At 32.7% G+C, this 18,505-nt stretch overlaps 2 protein-coding genes across 5 annotated transcripts; both read left to right on the top strand.

Annotated features, from left to right (window-relative positions):
• Positions 1–4,911: 4,911 nt before the first annotated feature.
• On the top strand, positions 4,912–8,318 carry LOC137828906 (uncharacterized). Its single transcript, XM_068635658.1, has 5 exons — positions 4,912–5,283; positions 5,376–5,517; positions 6,655–6,746; positions 6,867–6,969; positions 7,879–8,318. The coding sequence occupies exons 1-5, from the start codon at positions 4,999–5,001 to the stop codon at positions 8,055–8,057; spliced, it is 801 nt and encodes a 266-aa protein (XP_068491759.1). The 5' UTR covers positions 4,912–4,998; the 3' UTR covers positions 8,058–8,318.
• A 1,567-nt stretch (positions 8,319–9,885) lies between these two features.
• LOC137828905 (uncharacterized) lies at positions 9,886–17,214 on the top strand. 4 transcript variants are annotated; one of them, XM_068635655.2, is made up of 7 exons: positions 9,886–14,139; positions 14,305–14,406; positions 14,567–14,705; positions 15,219–15,307; positions 15,569–15,597; positions 15,756–15,795; positions 16,812–17,214. In XM_068635655.2, exons 1-6 carry the CDS (start codon positions 10,021–10,023, stop codon positions 15,760–15,762), a joined length of 4,485 nt encoding a protein of 1,494 aa, XP_068491756.2. In that variant the 5' UTR covers positions 9,886–10,020; the 3' UTR covers positions 15,763–15,795; positions 16,812–17,214. The 4 variants fall into 4 exon arrangements, with proteins under 4 accessions (XP_068491756.2, XP_068491753.2, XP_068491755.2 ...); XM_068635652.2 differs by having other exon boundaries at positions 16,809–17,214; XM_068635654.2 differs by having other exon boundaries at positions 16,806–17,214.
• Positions 17,215–18,505: the final 1,291 nt, after the last annotated feature.

Here is an 18,505-nt window from a genome sequence, read left to right as displayed (position 1 = left end):
GTTGTAGAGGTGTAATGTCCGTTAAGCAAACACTCAGTATTCTAATAATAAAAATGTGAAATATAAAAGTGTCCATATTTAAAAAAAAAACACCTTAAATAATTTTCCAGCATTATAATAATTTCACAAACTTTAAGTGTTCGAGTTAAAGATTAATTCATAAATATGCATACTACATAGATAGCATGTTTTTACATGGAAGAAAATCGTTATTATAGGTTAATAGTAAAGATTTAAAGAAATTGACTATTGAGGAAATATATTGAACGGGTTAGTATTGACGTAACTGTTTCTAGACATATATTTAATTTAACGCTTAAAAAAATGGTATTCTTTTGATACTTAACAGATACCTAAATTGTTAGTTATTCTACCATTTAATTCTCAAAATTACATGACAATTTTGTTAAACGTGTCCCTATACTTTATTAGTCTACAACTATTAATTAGTGGTCTATAATGAAAATGTGAATATATAATTCATATACTTAAGATGAAATTACTCTAAATAGTTTTTTTTTAATTTTTTTATTTCTAAAAGGTGACTTTGAGACTTTAAAATTAATCCAACTTAAGTTAAATGTAAATATTTTGAACAGTTTTGAATTTTTAAATCCAAAACTCTTCAAACATAATCCAATAATGTTATCTCTAAACCCGGTCAATTTGTTTCCAATTAGTATAGAAGATTCATTAAATAATAACTAAATTTATAGATAAAAAATAATTAGTTATTATATTAATTAAATTATATATTATTTTAGAGACTACAAAATTATTAGTATATAAAGTGGTCTCTATTATTAATAATAATTTATAAAATAGTTTTTAAATTGGTATTCAAATTAGCTACTAAAGTTTTAACTACTAATATTTTAGTTTCTAAATTGGTTTCAATTAGTCTTTTAGAGACTAATTTGGAATCTAAGATACTAAATAAAACTTTGGTAGTTAATGGTTAGATACTAATTTAAAAAAAATTACTTTATAAATTTTTATTAGTAATAGAAACTACTTTAGATACCAAAATTTTTTGTAGTCTCTAAAATGGTTTATAATTTAATCCAATAGTAACTAATTATTTTGGTCTCTAAAATTAGTTGCAATTTGATAATTTTCTTGTAGTGTATGATTAACAAATTTATTTATTTTTATTTGTGACTTCATTATATAAGCACATGTTTGTGTTTATCCGAACAGAGATCATGCCACTTTTTGTCCAATCAAAAAAATAATTTTAGTATATTTTTATTCATCCTTTTTTTTTCTTTTTTCTTTTATCTTTGTTGCATGTCTATGTTATGGTGTTTGCATGTGTGGTTTATCAGGACAAAGATGAATATATGCTAGTTAGAGTATGATGATATGTTTAGATTATAGATTGTGTATTCTTTATACAAGTTTAATTTTGTTGTGAAAATAAAAGAGTTGGGAGTTTAACCTTGAGTAAACAAGTCTTAACGTATAAGTGAGCTAGTTAAGCTTTTTTTTATAGTACCTCGTGATAGATTATCTATATGTGAAGGTGACGTGATCACACAATTTAATTTTAGGCAATCAAGGTAAATACGTGTCTAATCATAATCGATTATGTAGCCAAACATATTTGGTAAGAGCTCAACTCAAATAATTGTATGTAACTTGTTATTAAACTTTTAATTTGGTACACATTATGTTTTTATGCATACATTGTCAACTTAGTATTAACATATTCACCTTTTGATTTAATTTATGTAACATAACATACGTTTTCTAATGTTGTTTGGTTTAACAAATTGCATAATTTTATGTTGTTTTATGTGTAACCTATTTTTTTACATGTAAATTAATATTCAACAACATTATATATATTTTTTAAAATTGTTGGAGGTTTCAATCAATGTCTTGGTCGTCTTCGAAACCTAAGTGATAAAGTGATTTAACACAACAAAAGAGTAAAGAACCCGTTTAATGTGATAATCCACCGTCTCTTCCAAAATTGTCTCATTTCCCACATTTGTTGAACCATACACGCTATTTCAACAATGAAAGCACATGACAAAGTAATATGGTGATATTGAGAATAAAGTGATTGTCCAATCGAAGGTTATGTCTTTTCCATTTTTTTGTTAAGGCTCAATTTCAATTTACTCAACACTTGACATCTCATAATTTATAAATATTTCTATTGTGGAAGGTAGGTGGTATGATGACCTCATTAGAGTCTTTTATATGAATATGAAACTTTTGGACGTAAAAGATATAGTCAATGAGATTTCGAAGAAGAAAATCATAACAAAGTTTGATGACTGAGTGTATATTGGCAACTTAAAATATGAGGGACATAAGTTCGATCTAACCAAAATCCTTGAAATGATAAGATTGAAGTTTCATGGACGTAGTTGTATGAATGAAACAAATTTAACCATTGAGGACAAATTAATACATTACGTGTATGTTCATACTCCAAGTCTTTGTGGTAGTAATTAAGCAAAGCTCCTACACGAGGATATGTTAATGACGTGAGAAATCAAACATAATGTTGTCATTAATTGACCACATCATATTATCCAACACATGTGAAAATGCAATATAAATTGCATGCCCTTGTCTTATGCTTTTGTTATTACTACTATTCTCATGCATGTGGATTTCAATTTGACTTGTCAGGACGTATGCAAGTTAGTTTATACTAATTTCGTCAATGTATAAATGGTGCATGACAACATGTTCGGAGTCACCACACTGAACCTCATAATGACCCTAATGAAAAACACCTTGAAAATAAAGATGAACATTTCGACCTTGAAGCATGTTAATTTTATGTTACCCAGTACAATAGTATGTTAAACTAAATTTAGAGTGGTATTCAAGGACTCCAATAAGATATCGAGTCTCCAAATAGGTTTGATTACCTTCTCCCTATACATTCATTATGATATAAAACATGTGCATCAATTCACTTACCAAAATTATCAAAAGAAAACCCACTGATATTTTCAACCAATCAAACATCTATTGCTTTCATATAAATCTAAAATTTAATGTAAAATTAAAAATTAGCTCTCCTTAATTTAATTTGTTCTTAATCTAAAATATTTATGGTTTTTAAGAAGGCAATGAAACAAATGTATTTAAAGAACTTTTTTGTTGTCACCTACTCACTAACACATTTTTAAATAGCTTTGAACTTCAACTTTGTTTTTTTAATAACTCCGTGAAACATACACAGTGAATCCTTTAGAAGAAAAATGAAAATAAACCAAAATAAAAATTGCTATAAAAGTTCCACACCAGCTTAAAAGTTAGTTTATAAGGATGAAGTAGGTGAAGTAAGTTTTAGATTTCCTGGAGAAGAAGAATAAGTTTCAAAGAGGTGTAAAAGTATTGTTGTTTTAGAAAAAAAAAATAGTTGATTCACTAGAAGAAGTATTCATATATTTAATCTTTTTAGTATAACAGACACAAATTACAATTTTAGTACAATTTTTTAAAAATTTTGTTTAAATTCTATTAATTGAATAAATGTTGTATTTAATAATTATAATGCGTATTTTTTAAAAATAACATTAATATATAATTAATCTTCCAGAAAAATATTTTATTCTTTATTTATTTTTTATAAATTTAAAATCATTTGTCGTTCTCTTAAAGTTAATTACATATTAATGTTGTTTTTCATATAATAAATAAATACATCAATAGAGATGTGCTCAATTATATTAATTATTAACAAAATTCAAATAAAATTAACACAATTAAAATTATTATATCAAAATTGTAGTTTTTTTATTATAGTAAACGTAAAATATATTAATATTTGTTATTTTGAATCGAAAATTTATTAAAAGAAATTGATCCCTTACCCATTAAGATCTCAGTCTCATCCCTTTTGTTTCGAGATACACTTCGAAAAAAAAAGTTTTAAGGAACAAGTTAACGTAACTGGCTAATGCATAAACAATTGGAATACAATATTAGTTTCAATTATATAGTGATAATTTGTTTGCAAATATATATAAGTAGAGTATTAACTAATTTCTATTGAAATATGCTAACCTTTTAAAATATAGTAATACTAATAGTGTGGAGAATATTTAAATTATAGATTTAAAATTTATATAGATATATTTAATGTATGGTTAATATTTATTTTCTGTTTTTATGCTCAGGATAATTGTATATAAACCTAAAACAATAAATAATAATCTAAAAAAATCCTCCTCAAGAAATAAATAATAGAGAAAAATCAACTCAGCCATAATTTAAAACAACATTCATGCTAAATAAATATTAGCTAATATTTATGTTAAGAAAAGTAAAAGAGAAAGAAAACATAATTTACTTGATATATCTTTATAAATTAAGAATAAAACTAGAAAATAAAAATAAGACATTTAATCATTTTTGAGGACTGAAACTTATATAATATTATAAAAAATAAAATTATGTATGTCTTAATTTTGTATACACAGTTATAACTGATTTTTTTTTTCTCTAAACGACAAGATTAAAACTAACAAATCTGACGTAAATTACCAAGTATATTCAACAAGCTTCATAGATAAAATCCGATGTAAATATTTTTAATATTAATAATAATTTATCTCATGAGATAATAAAATAATTTGTATAAAAATTCATAAAATTTGTGAATTTGACTTTTCTAAAATAAAAAAAAATTCATTGATAGAAAACAGATTAGACTTACAAAAATAGATTAAAAATTAAAATTAATTTAAATTTTAACTATTATTTTTCTTATTAAAAATTACAAATAAATTCCAGATTTATGTCTCAAATAAACTAAATCCAAATTACTTGACAGTATACTGTGACAGTATATTAGATAAAGTATTAACGTTTATTATTTGACAAGGAAAAACTAAAACTAAAATATAAAATCTAAGCAAATAAATAAATAAATAAAACGGGAAAAATAAAAACCCTTCCCTGGAGCAAATTGTTGAAGAGTGGTAACATTGCGGCAGCGGCAGCGGCAGCGGCGAAAGGTTAGAGATGGTTAGCCAAAGGCAGCGACTGGCTCGGAAGCGATTCAAATCGGAGAACCCTGAACTGTTTCCGAAGGCCGAGCCCACACCCCCCAAAGACCCTAACAAGAAGAAGAAGAAGAAGAAGAAGAGTAGCGCGTTCAAGCGCAAAGCCGAGTCAAAACCCGGCTCCAGGAACAGACACCCTCTTAGAGTTCCCGGCATGAAGCCCGGCGAGAGCTGCTTCATCTGCAGGGCCAAAGACCACATCGCCAAGCTCTGTCCGGAAAAGACCGAATGGGAAAAAAACAAGGTATTCTCTTCCTTCGCGCTCTACGTCTCATTAACCCTATTACCACGCATTCTTCATCGTCGATTAACGTGATTTGTGTTAGGGTTTTGCAGATATGTTTGCGGTGTCGTCGACGCGGTCATAGGGCTAAGAACTGCCCCGAGGTCCAAGATGCCGCTAAGGATGTCAAATATTGTTATAACTGTGGGGAAACTGGCCACTCTCTCTCGCTTTGTCCGCACCCTCTTCAGGAAGGTTTGTCAATGTGTATCCACTTTTTTGTGTTTCTTCATCATATAAGCGTGATAGGTTGATACCTGATAATATATAGCATCGTCATTGTAAGTTTTAGAGCTTTTACTTGTGGTCTATCTGCATAACAGTTTTGTACAAACTTGAAATAGGTCAAACAACTTAAGCAGAAATCATATAAAGCAAAACTAGTAGTTATGCATTGAACAAGTGAGTGTCAAATAAAAAAGGAATAACTAAATAGAATAAGTTCACAAGTTTTCTTTCAATTCCCTTTAATTTTCGAATTTAAGCTCTCATGACCTTTTAATTTTTTTTCATGAGAACTGGTGAAAAAGTATAGAAAAAGACACAATATTTGAATCGTATTGATGATGATATGGAATTACACATTCACTCATGTATTGTAGGATACAAAGTATTTAAAATTCATCTTATGCTACGAATCAATAGATAGCCAAAGAAACTTAAGGGTTTTGTCCTCTAGGGCTTTTTACTTTACACCTTAAGATCTTATAGAATAAGTACATGTCATTTAAGTACTTACATGTAAGTTGTTTTTTTGGTTGGAGGAGAAATTTCGCAAAATAGTATTCTATACAAGTGGGAAGCTGTTTTCATAAGCTATCTTAGAGAACTTGTTAAAGTAAGGTATCTGTGAAGACTTTGTGGTTTGTTTGCTTAGTGTGTAACAGTATATTTCTGCAGCCTGTTAATTAGCTCTTTTTTGTGAATCAAATACATGAAGTTTTGTGGCAAATGATGGGATTTGCTTTAGTTAAGTATAAAAAATTAGAGTGCTTCAGTGCTCCTTAGTCAATGTTAGTTCTAAAAGTCTAGTAATATTCTTGTTTGTTTTCTCTTAAGACACAGGAAAAGTATACAGGCTCACATCATTATTTTCTCGTAATCTATACTTTTTTGTGTTGTTTTATTAGATTTTATGCTATCTTATTATGTGTTTTTACTATTGGGTGATGACCGGCTTCTCTACTATATTTTTGCTTGTAAATATGTCCCTAATTGTTTCCTTTGATAAAATCTTATCTTCTCAATTTTGATTTTGATGGTGTGCTTACTTACGGGTTCATTAATTTCTTTTCTCATGATATAATGTACATCATTGCATTGGTGATGCAGGAGGGACACAGTTTGCCGAGTGCTTTGTCTGTAATCAGCAGGGACACTTGAGTAAAAACTGTCCTCAAAATACTCATGGCATTTATCCAAAGGTATTGCTATTTTCTTTAGCATTAGACTTTGTAAGAGCTATATAGCAATATTAGTTGAATCAACAGAACTTGTCTCCTGTACGTTTTTTCTAATCTGTTGCAACTATTCTTTTATACAAGGGTGGTTGCTGTAAAATATGTGGTGGTGTGACACATTTGGCAAAAGATTGTCCTGACAAAGGAAGGCAGGGATCTGTTGCTGCTAATGGCCCTTTTGGTAGATGTAAGTTTTTTGGGAAGAAGCTTGAATGGATTTTCTACTACTATATTCCTGGTTTTCATATCATGTGCTTTATTTTTGTTTATTCTGCTTGGAATCCATTTTCATGTATTTGCTTATCTAAAAGAGGCTAATACTAGTCCTGTTTTGCTGCTATTATGTAGTTAAATTCAATATAAGTACAGTAGTTTTTTACTGTAACGTCAACTAATTACAAGTAGTGAAAGTGCACTATTTTTGTTCCTTTGTCACCTTAGGATAAATTAGAACAATTTCAATGCACAACAGCTTCTCTAAAATTAGTGATATTTTGGCTCTTTAATATATTATTCTTGTCCTAAAATAGATTTTGAACATGTGTTCTTCATACCTGACTCTGTGGTTACATAAATTTGTTGCTGGTAGACTGTACGACTTTTCTTGATTTCACATAAAAAATGTTAAAATTTATTGTGTAGGATATTAGTGGAAATAGTGTCAGTTGTGATAGGCTTGAAATTTGATTGTCATGAGGACATGGGACACTGGACAGTCCTACCTTTTTCATTTTATTGGATGCTGATCTTCAATTATTTTATCTAATTTAACTGTGCAGTGTTCTTATTAGAAGTGATCACTGCCTTTTCTGCAATCCTTGTTTGAGTTTCTCCCATTAATAGACATTGTCCTAACAAAGGGACTAATATTTGCGACTATTTAATGTCTGGCGGTGGGTTGAAGTATATTTTTAAGAAAAAAATTCTCCACCATAGAAATATAAATGAACTCTAATTTTTGCAGTGATCATGTGAACTCGTTTTGCATACTTATAGCATTCAGTTATAATTTATTTTGTTGTATTTGATTGCTATACATTTACATGGAAGAAAGGTGCATGTCTAAAATGTGGCTGATGACTATTCCTTCTTTCAGCAATGAGAATTGAAGAGAGGCCCAGGGGCAAGGTTACCAAATTTATTAGCGGGGATGATATCGATGATGACTTCATGGCAGATGACACACATAGTGCCGACAATAACAAGTCAGCAAATTCAAAAGATGGCAATGTAAAACCAAAGAAGAAGGAACCTAAAGTTGTGATCTTTAACTAACGATACTTATAATGTATTGTGTGGACATTGGTTTCCACTATCCATTTTGTTTCCTATTCTGCAAATATGCAGAATTTCTTCTAGAATGAATGTAATCGCTTCTGCAAAGTCTACGCTTCCCTAGAAGTTTGAAGAATTGAAATGAAAACAAAGAGTATCGCTTCTCATTTGCGGGTCATAAATTTTACAGTGATTTATGAGAGGTAACTGAAAATGTAACAATATTTTTTGGTACAATTGCTAGTTTATTATTTGTCTTTACTTGTTGATTGACTTTCGTTGCAATGTTTTCACCCTTACCCTTGACATTTTATATGGGTTAATGTTACTATATAACAATAACTTCATCTCACTAAATTTAGAGAAATTTTCTGTGGGACATGGGTTAATGTCATTATGTAACATTTTAATATACAAAACCTCACCTACACATGTTTTTAAAAGGACTTTGGGTGCACTCAAGCAAATAGTTTGATTAATCTTTTGTCATGTATGTATATTGGTGGCAAAACGGGTGGACCAGAACTGGTTAAAGGGCCTTTGCATCTTACTAGCGTTAGTTTTACTTTTAAATTCTTATATATATATATATATAAATTAAGATTATAATTAATTATATAAATATCTTTTGAGTTTTTAACAAATTAAGTAACCTCTTTAATCACATAAATTAAGAGATTACCATTATGATTTGATAAATTTATAATTGTAATGAAGTAGTAGAACTTAATTTATAATTTAAATTATAATATTATTTTTTAAACAATATGATTTAAAATTTATAATATTTTGACATGTGGTGAATTTGATATTGGTTGAGAACCGCAATTGCACTTTTCGATATCCTTCTTAATAAGGATTCACTAAGGTGAATTTGATCTGGTTGACAATGTTATTTCGTTTTTTAGTTCTCGATAACGATTTACTTAGATGAATTCAACTTTAGTTGATAATGTTATTGTGCTTTCTTAATTTCGTTTTTGGTAAATTTCAATCGTAATCAATAATGTTGTCGCACTTTTTAGATGTTGTTCTCGATAGGTATTCACTTAGGTGAATTCGACCTTGTTCGATAACATTGTTGCACTTTCTATTGTTGCACTTTCTAGATATCGTTCTCAACATAAGGATTTACTTGGATGAATATGGCCTTGACAAAGAAAGTTGTCGCATTTTTCAGATGTTGTTTTTGGCATGAATTCACTTGGATGAATTTAACTTTGACAAAAAACAATGTCTTGTTAAAGATTCAAAGTTAATTCACTTGAGTTATATATAATAATTTTTACGTTTTAATATATATAGTTTATCTTTTAAAAAAAAGTAATATACTTTATTGTTGTTATAATTTAGCAAATAAATCCATTAATAAAAATTTAACTTCTTATAAATTACAGGTAAACTCAAGTAGACTCACCAAAACAAATTCTTTGTTTGATATTCTATTTATTGAAGAATTTAACATTGATGATAAAAATATTATATTTTAAATTAGTGTTTTTATTTTTATATATAGTATAATTTGTAATGACATTTTTAAATTTACGTTATATATTAATTAAATAAAACAATAATTATTTTAAATTTATAATGTAATATATATACATATATATATATATATATATATATATATATTAAAAAGAACACAATAAAATTTTAAAAATAATTAAAAATACCGACAAACCTTATATTTTTTTACTTATAAATTGTAAGTAAAGTGATCCATGAACACTAATCTTTATAATATAATATCTACAATAAAGAGTATGCAACAAAATATTAAAAACAAATATATAACATGTGTTTTGAGTTTAACTTGCATAATGTTATACGTTTGAAAAATTTGATTCCTGAAAAAGAAAACCCCTGAATTAAACCCTAATTTGACCCGGTTGCTTTAGCTAAGCAACTTCGCCGCATCGCGTCTGCAGTCTGCAGAGTTTCAATTCATCAATCTGATGCAATGGCTGTAACCGACAGCCATGGCGACACGCTGAACGAGTTCTCCGTCAGAGAGGAGGAGAATCCTCAAAAACTCGCTTCTCCGGAACCTGGCGCCACTGCAAAGAGGAAGAAAAAGAGAAAGAAGATAAACGAGGAATCAAACGAACAGTCCCAGGTTGAGGTATTCCCTAAACCCTCAGTAGACTCGCAATTTTCTCAAGAGGGAAATGTTGACACCGCTGCAGATAATCCTCAACCAACCCCCAAGAAGAAGAAGATTAAGAATGTGCGTGGTGAACAACAGCTTCAGACATCTGACCCTTCAATTGCGGTTTGCGTGGAATCCGATGATACGAGGGGAGAAGGAGCTCGACTAGATGATGCTAATGGGAATGGAGGTTTGTTTCCTGAATCCTTATTAGATACACCGGTCCCAATTGTTTCGCATGAGGAAAATGCTGAAGGAACTGCACTGAACCCTGGCGCAACCGCAAAGAAGAAGAGGAAGAAGAAGATTTTGCAAGGTGAACAGCAAATATGTGACCCTTCAATCCAGATAGGTGTGGAACGTGATGATACGAAGGATGAAGTATCACGAGAAGGTAATGTTAATGAGAATGGGGGTTTGTGCCCTCAAGCTTTATCAGACACACCAGTCCTAATTGTATCCCATGAGGAAAAGGCTGAAGGAACTGCGCTGGACCCTAGCCCAACCCCTAATAATAAAAACAAGAAGGTTTTGCAAGGTGCAGAGCAAATATGTGACCCTTCAATCAGAATAGGTGTGAAACCTGATGTTGCGAAAGATGAAGGATCACGAGAAGGTAATGTTAATGAGAATGGGGGTCTCTTCCCTCAACCCTTATTGGATACACCAGTCCCAATTCTGTCCCATGAGGAAAATGCTGAAGGAACTGCACTGAACCCTAGCCCAACCCACAAGAAGAAGAGGAAGAAGAAGATTTTGCAAGGCGAAGGTCAAATATATGACCCTTCAATCCGGATAGGTTTGCAACCTGATGTTGCGAAGGATGAAGGATCACGAGAAGGTGATGTTAATGAGAATGGGAGTTTGTGTCCTAAACCCTTATTAGATACTCTAGTCCCAATTGTTTCACACGAGGAAAATGTTGAAGGAACTGCACTGAACCCTAGCTCAACCCCCAAGAAGAAGAGAAACAAAAAGATTTTGCTAGGTGCAGAGCAAATATGTGACCCTTCAATCCAGATAGGTGTGGAACCTGATGTTGGGAAGGATGAAGGATCACGAGAAGGTGATGTTAATGAGAATGGGGGTCTTTGCCATGCACCCTTATTAGATACACCAGTCCCAATTGTTTCCCATGAGGAAAATGCTGAAGGAACTGCACTGAACCATAGTTCAACCCCCAAGAAGAAGAAGAGGAGGAAGAAGATTTTGCAAAGTGGAGAGCAAATATCTGACCTTTCAATCCAGATAGGTGTGGAACGTGATGTTGCGAAGGATGAAGGATCACGAGAAGGTGATGTTAATGAGAATGGGGGTGTGTGCCCTAAATCCTTCTTAGACGCACCAGTCCCAATTGTTTCCCATGAGGAAAATGCCGAAGGAACTGCACTGAATCCTAGCTCAACCCCCAAGAAGAAGAGAAACAAAAAGATTTTGCAAGGTGCAGAGCAAATATGTGACCCTTCAATCCGGATAGGTGTGGAACCTGATGTTGGGAAGGATGAAGGATCACAAGAAGGTGATGTTAAAGAGAATGGGGGTCTCTGCCCTGCACCTTTATTAGATACACCAGTCCCAATTGTTTCGCTTGAGGAAAATGCTGAAGGAACTGCACTGAACCCTAGTTCAACCCCCAAGAAGAAGAGGAGGAAGAAGATTTTGCAAAGCGAAGGGCAAATATCTGACCCTTCAATCCAGATAGGTGTGGAAGGTGATGTTGCGAAGGATGAAGGATCACGAGAAGGTGATGTTAATGAGAATGGGGGTGTGTGCCCTAAACCCTTCTTAGATGCACCAGTCCCAATTGTTTACCATGAGGAAAATGCTGAAGGAACTGCACTGAATCCTAGCCCAACCCCCAAGAAGAAGAGAAACAAGAAGATTTTGCAAGGTGCAGAGCAAATATGTGACCCTTCAATCCGGATAGGTGTGGAACCTGATGTTGGGAAGGATGAAGGATCACGAGAAGGTAATGTTAATAAGAATGAGGATCTCTGTCCTAAACCGTTATTAGATAAACCAATCCCAATTGTTTCCCTTGAGGAAAAGGTGGAAGCAACTGCACAGAACCCTAGCCCACCCCCCAAGGAGAAGAGTTTGCAAGGTGCTGAACAAATATGTGACCCTTCAATTCGGATAGGCGTGGAACCTGATGTTACGAACGAAGAAGGATCACAAAGAGGTGATGCTATTGGGAATGGGGGTTTGTGCCCTAAAACCTTATTAGATGCACCACCCCCAATTGTTCCCCGTGAGGAAAATGCTCAAGCAGCACAGAACCCTAGTCCAAAACCCAAGAAGAAGAAAGAGAATTTGCAAGGTGCAGAGCAAATATGTGACCCTTCAATCCGGATAGGTATGGAATCTGATGTGCCGAAGGAAGGAGGACAACAAGGTTCTGAAAAAGCTGAAACAAGTACACAGAATCCTATCCCAACTCCCAAGAGAAAAAGGAGGAAGAATGTGCAAGGTGAACAACAACAACAACTTCAGATTTGCAACCCCTCAATCTCGATAGGTGTGGAACCTGATGTTAAGAAGGAAAGAGCACAACAAGTTAATGCTAATGAAGTTGGGGTATCTGGAATAAGTGAAGAACGCCCTGGACCTGATTCCACAGCCCCAGAAGACCGGCACCAGAAAATGGATTCTGTGAGGAAAAAGAAGAAAGCCCTTAAGTCTCCAGGGGCTGAAGCAGAACCAGAACTAAAGGAGTCCTATAAGACAGAGAACCCTCAAATGTGCATCCTGGACCTGAAACAGAAAGAGGCAGGAGCCAATGCTGAGAACTCTGGAGTATGTTCTAAACCTGAAGTGGCACCCCAATTATACATAGCAGACTTAGAACTTAAAGAAAAGGCAGAAGTAATTGAAGTTAACAAAGAGCATCCTCAAGCAGGTTCTAAACCTGAATTAGAGTCTCCAGTAGACATGCCAACTCAAACGGAGCCTCGAAAGAAAAAAAAAAAGAAGGTAAAAAAGAAAAAAGAGACAAAACCGACTGAAGTACATGCACAACATCCTCAACCTCAACCTTGTTCTAACCATGCACCCACAGTTCAAGGAATAATTGAAGAATGCCCTGCACCTGAGGGGGCAAAATCCTCAACAGGTTCTAAAGCCCTTAAGCCTCCAGGGGCTGAAGCAGAACCAGAACTAAAGGAGTCCTATAAGACAGAGAACCCTCAACAGTGCACCCTGGACCTGAAACAGAAAGAGGCAGGAGCCAATGCTGAGAACTCTGGAGTATTTTCTAAACCTGAAGTGGCACCCCAATTATACATAGCAGACTTAGAACTTAAAGAAAAGGCAGAAGTAATTGAAGTTAACAAAGAGCATCCTCAAGCAGGTTCTAAACCTGAATTAGAGTCTCCAGTAGACATGCCAACTCAAATGGAGCCTCGAAAGAAAAAAAAAAAGAAGGTAAAAAAGAAAAAAGAGACAAAACCGACTGAAGTACATGCACAACATCCTCAACCTCAACCTTGTTCTAACCATGCACCCACAGTTCAAGGAATAATTGAAGAATGCCCTGCACCTGAGGGGGCAAAATCCAATGAAGCAGATGGCAAGCCACCTGAAACCCCAGTCCAGGGATTTTTATATCCTGTAGTAGCACACCCAATAGACCCAACAATCCCAGTCCAAGCTTCCCCAAAAGACACAGCAACCGCAAAAGACCAAGATCTGAAGATGAGTGGGAAAAAGAGGAAGCGTAATCCTATAGCTGCTCCCTCAATAGAGCCGACAATTCAAACAGGCCAAGATCCCCCAGTAGACCCAGGACAGATGACCAAGAAGAAGAAGAAGAAGAAAAGTAAGAGTGCACAGAAAAACAAACTGTTAGAATCTGAGAAACACAATGCTCATCCTACTGCAGAAGCCCCAGTTCAGAAAACTGAAGGACCCACCACAACTAAAAAATCGACGGTATGTAGAAGGATCCACGTAGTTTCATCAGTTGTTGTATTCTATGTATCTGAAATCTCTAAAATCATTAACAGATTCCAAGGAACAATGTTCTTCTGTTTTTTGAGATTGATACAATTAGAATTTGCCCGTAGTTGTGTATAAATGGTACTTTGGTATTTTCAGGGCAGATGCAATGCTGAACAAGCTGCTAACACCCTGGTTCATGGAACTGAGCGTCTCACAGTCACTAAATCTCCCGTTAAAAATCATGTTCAAAGTTCCTTGGTATGTAGTGGCATCTACAAATGTAGTTTCAGTAGTGACTGAATTCTTTGTTTGCTCTTGCCTGGAATAATTATGCACAATTCTGAAAGCTTGTTTCTTCTTCTGTAATTAATATGATTAGCCCATTTGTAGTATATAAACTGTAACTTGATTTGTGCAGAGTTGTGGGGCGTGCCAAAAGACTGGTCACAGATTAGAACAATGCAAGAGGTTGAGAAGTCTTTCCAAGTTTAAAGAAGTCTGCTTCTTTTGTGGGGAAATTGGCCATTCACTTGGAAAATGTGGTGTGTCTCAAGCGGGTATGCTAAAATTTGAATGCTTTTCGTGGGGATGTTTTTTAATTTTGCGTACATGAATTGTTGATTTTTATGTGTCAAAACTGTGTGTTGCATGCAAAATGTTAATTTTGCAGTTTTTGATTAAAATTCATGATGTTTCAAATCTTAGTTGTACATGTACGGGCTTGCCTGGATAAATTTGATGCATATTATTGCGGGTAATTGGCGAGATCTTATTTGAGTGATAAGTATTTTTATTTTCCTTCATTAGCTCAGATTTTTAGCCATTCTCTTCGAATAGATAATTAGACACTTTACCTTATTGAAGGTGTTTAGAATTTTGAATAACACAACTAGGGATTTTCATTCTGTTGTTGGACTCGCTATCTGCTGGTCTGAAACTTGCATTATATACGTGCTATCTCTGTTAAATACAATCTTCACATATCTGAAATTCTGAAATGTAATAGGTTTCTTTTTACTTTCTTTAATCTGCTTATCTGATGATATAAAATTATTTAATTGCTGATGCAGGGGGAAGGTTTGCTAAGTGCTTACTCTGTTACGAACATGGACACTTTGGCTATGACTGTCCTCAAAGTGATAATAAAAAAAAGCAAAAGGTGTGATTCTCTTTTATTTGGACACAATGTTTTCCGTTTTCCCGGAATCTTTTGATTTGTTATCCTAACTTTTCTCGTCGTGTCAAGTCTAATCTTTTGATTTGATTTTACACAATTGTCACGTTGTTGTTGTTTTTTTTTTTTTTTTTTCATTTTTAACCGTAATCTTTGTAAATTGTCATGTTGGATATTGTTAATTAGTCATCATAAATTTTCCGGTCATTCTAAGTCTGTTTTTTTCATACAATTTGTATTCCTTAGGTGCTCGCAGCCAATGGCCATCAACATAAGTAAGTCTTTCAACGAGAAACTGGATTTAATTTCCTTTTTCGTTTTTTTCATGATATTAGCTGTATCTCATGTATATGTATTATGTTTTCAAAATTCATTGGAATTTCGTAACCCTGTTTTAATATTTATATATAATTTTTGTGTGTATATTTTTCAGGTCATGAAACATCTTGATATAGACAACTAATTTGGTCAAGGTAGGTGTTGTTCTTATTTTTAGTTTATGATTGAGCCTTTCCAATTGGGATGTACATTGCATCATTTTTTTGTTAGTCGTATATTAATAATAGGAACCTATTCTTTATTTAGAGAATATCTGGGGAAAAGATAACTCACTTTTATAGTTGGAAATGGATAACTCACTTTTATAGTTGGAAATGGATAACTCACTTACATATATTTTCTACTGTTCCAAATATTAATTATTTTTTTTATAAAAATAAAAACACAGCAAATGAAACATGTTATCAAGTATTCAATATTAAAAGAATATATATTTGCTTTTCTTTAATGTCAATTATCAAGAAGAAAATTATAATTGTATAAATATCAAATGAGAATATCAAATAACAATTAGATAAATGTCAAATAATTGTAGAAAAGAATAAAAATGATCAACTGTATGACCTAGAAATCCTTACTTAACTAAGGACTAAAGAAAAGTTAATATAAGATTTTTAGGGTACCTAATAAATTAAAAGTGTTTTAGTAATTTAAAACAGGAAAGAGGATGAGTTTTGGGAATGGGAACAGGACTAATATGAGAACGAATATACATATCTATCTTCTCATACCTAATTTAAAAAATTTAGTATTGCCTATCCTGGAATTCCCATTCAAAATTGGGACGTATTTAAAGAATACCAACAAAGACTTCATTTGCCATTCCTACTTACAACGTGTCATCATTAGTGCAAGTGTTCTTAGTTGCTGTTTTAGATTTTAGTCTAGGGTTTGGTCCACTTAACTCAATATGAAGGATACTTTGTCATGATTGTCAATATTTTGGACTTGCGACAAAGGTTCCTATTCGCTTTTTTGGATGTAGTTTGGTACAAATGATTCATTGCATCCTTTAATCCTGAATAATCTGTTTATAATTTTTCTATTCATGTGTCTTCAGCCATCAGTTTCTTCTGATATATCTTGCTAAGCAAGAAAGGGTTATCATAATTATGCCTGACAACTTGCATTCCATAATTGGTAGCAGCAGTGAAAACTAAAGGACAACCTCTTCGCGAAGTTTAATATGAGTGATGACCACAAGTCAATTTACACCTACTCCCGCACGCATGGATCCCAGTTCCTTTGCCTTAAGATTTGATAATTATATCATGTCTGTTAGACATGATTTCCCAATTTTGTTTAATTTCGAATTCTCTCTATGTAGCATAAACGATAATATTTTTGTGTTTTTCTTACCCAATTCGTGTTTACTTCTCTACGATGGAGTTAGTTGTGGCATTTACAAGGTAAATGTCACAGAGGGTTGCTTAAGATAGTGAAGTAATAAGTTCAACACAAGAAATGACTCCAATATTTTTGAATTCAGTTGATGACACTTGTTGAGACAATTTGGTTGCAGCTACAGAATGGATTGCCCCTTTTTGGAGATACTATATTGATCCTTTTAATTAGAAGAGTCTTGTGAACTCTTTTTGAAACTTTTTATCATGATTTTTCAAGTCAGACGGTCAAAATTCAGGGAGTTACTCATATGGCAAGCGATGACCATACACAATGAAAATATGTGCACGAATGTCGCGAGCGAGCTACAATTTTAAAAATTTATGAATGAGAACTTGTGAAATTTGATGACAAATAAATTGAAATAATAAGACAATGATATTATATTTTTATGGACTACATGTGTTAAGGAGCTGCCTATTATCTAGTTCTACCACTAAAAATTACAAAGGAAAGTGATTTAATATTAAGCTAAAATTTCTTCATCCCTGCGTACAGTATGAAGTAGAATGTATTAAAATCGCATTGCAGAGCTTTTAGTTCACAGGCCAGGAGATTCATTCCTTCTTGGCTTTGTAGTCGCTTTACTTTGACCATTGCTAAAAATAAATGAATTTTCAAGTCCCATATAGATAAAAGAATAATTTTTGAAGACTAATTTGTTGATCTCTTCCAATTCACTGTTTGGACGAGGGAGTGGAAATGAAGGAGTAAAAAAGGAGATGATTTGATGAGAAAGTGTAAAGAAAGTTATGGTGTTTGGATTAAGGTAAATAAAGTGAAAAGTGTAAGGAAAGTTTATAAAAATTTATAAGTGATGTGATAGATGTGATTGAAATTGCATTTTTTTTAATTGATAAAAATATAACTTTATATATTTGCCCTTGTAGCTACATGCAACTGTTATGGCACATGGTGGCGAAGGTAATAAGGTAAAATGTAAAACTTTATCACAAAATCTTCACAACTCAGCAAAGATCAATTTTTCACTTTCTTTGCCTTTTCCCTCCCTCTATTACCCGCAATTAGTGTCTATTACCCGCAATTAGTGTCTGGATACAAGCACAAAATTTTTTCGCTTTTCAATCCGAGTGGACAGTGTTCACTCGCATCCAAATATTACCTTAAGGAACATGAAGGAATGAGACAAAAATACATTTGCCAAAAAATTCATTAAATGAAATAAATTTATTGAGTGAAATTTAATTAAATAACGTTGGAGTAATATTAGAGTCAATTTATTTGAGCAATATTCAATTTATTTATAGAAAAAATGGTAGAGAATGAATATGGAGAAAATCATTAAGCTAATAAGATTCGCTTGAAAAATCTAAAGAAGAGGAATTTGGAGAAATTTTAATTGAAGATTTGTTCAATGCATTATATCCACTAATCAAAAGCCATTGAAAAAGAGTTCCCTTGTTTTGGGAACTTGTCCAT

The sequence above is a fragment of the Phaseolus vulgaris genome, chromosome 7 (assembly GCF_051622355.1).
Source record: "Phaseolus vulgaris cultivar YP4 chromosome 7, ASM5162235v1, whole genome shotgun sequence".
NCBI lineage: Eukaryota > Viridiplantae > Streptophyta > Magnoliopsida > Fabales > Fabaceae > Phaseolus > Phaseolus vulgaris.
Note: the sequence above shows the minus strand (reverse complement) of the source record. Positions and strands in the feature narration are given on the sequence as shown.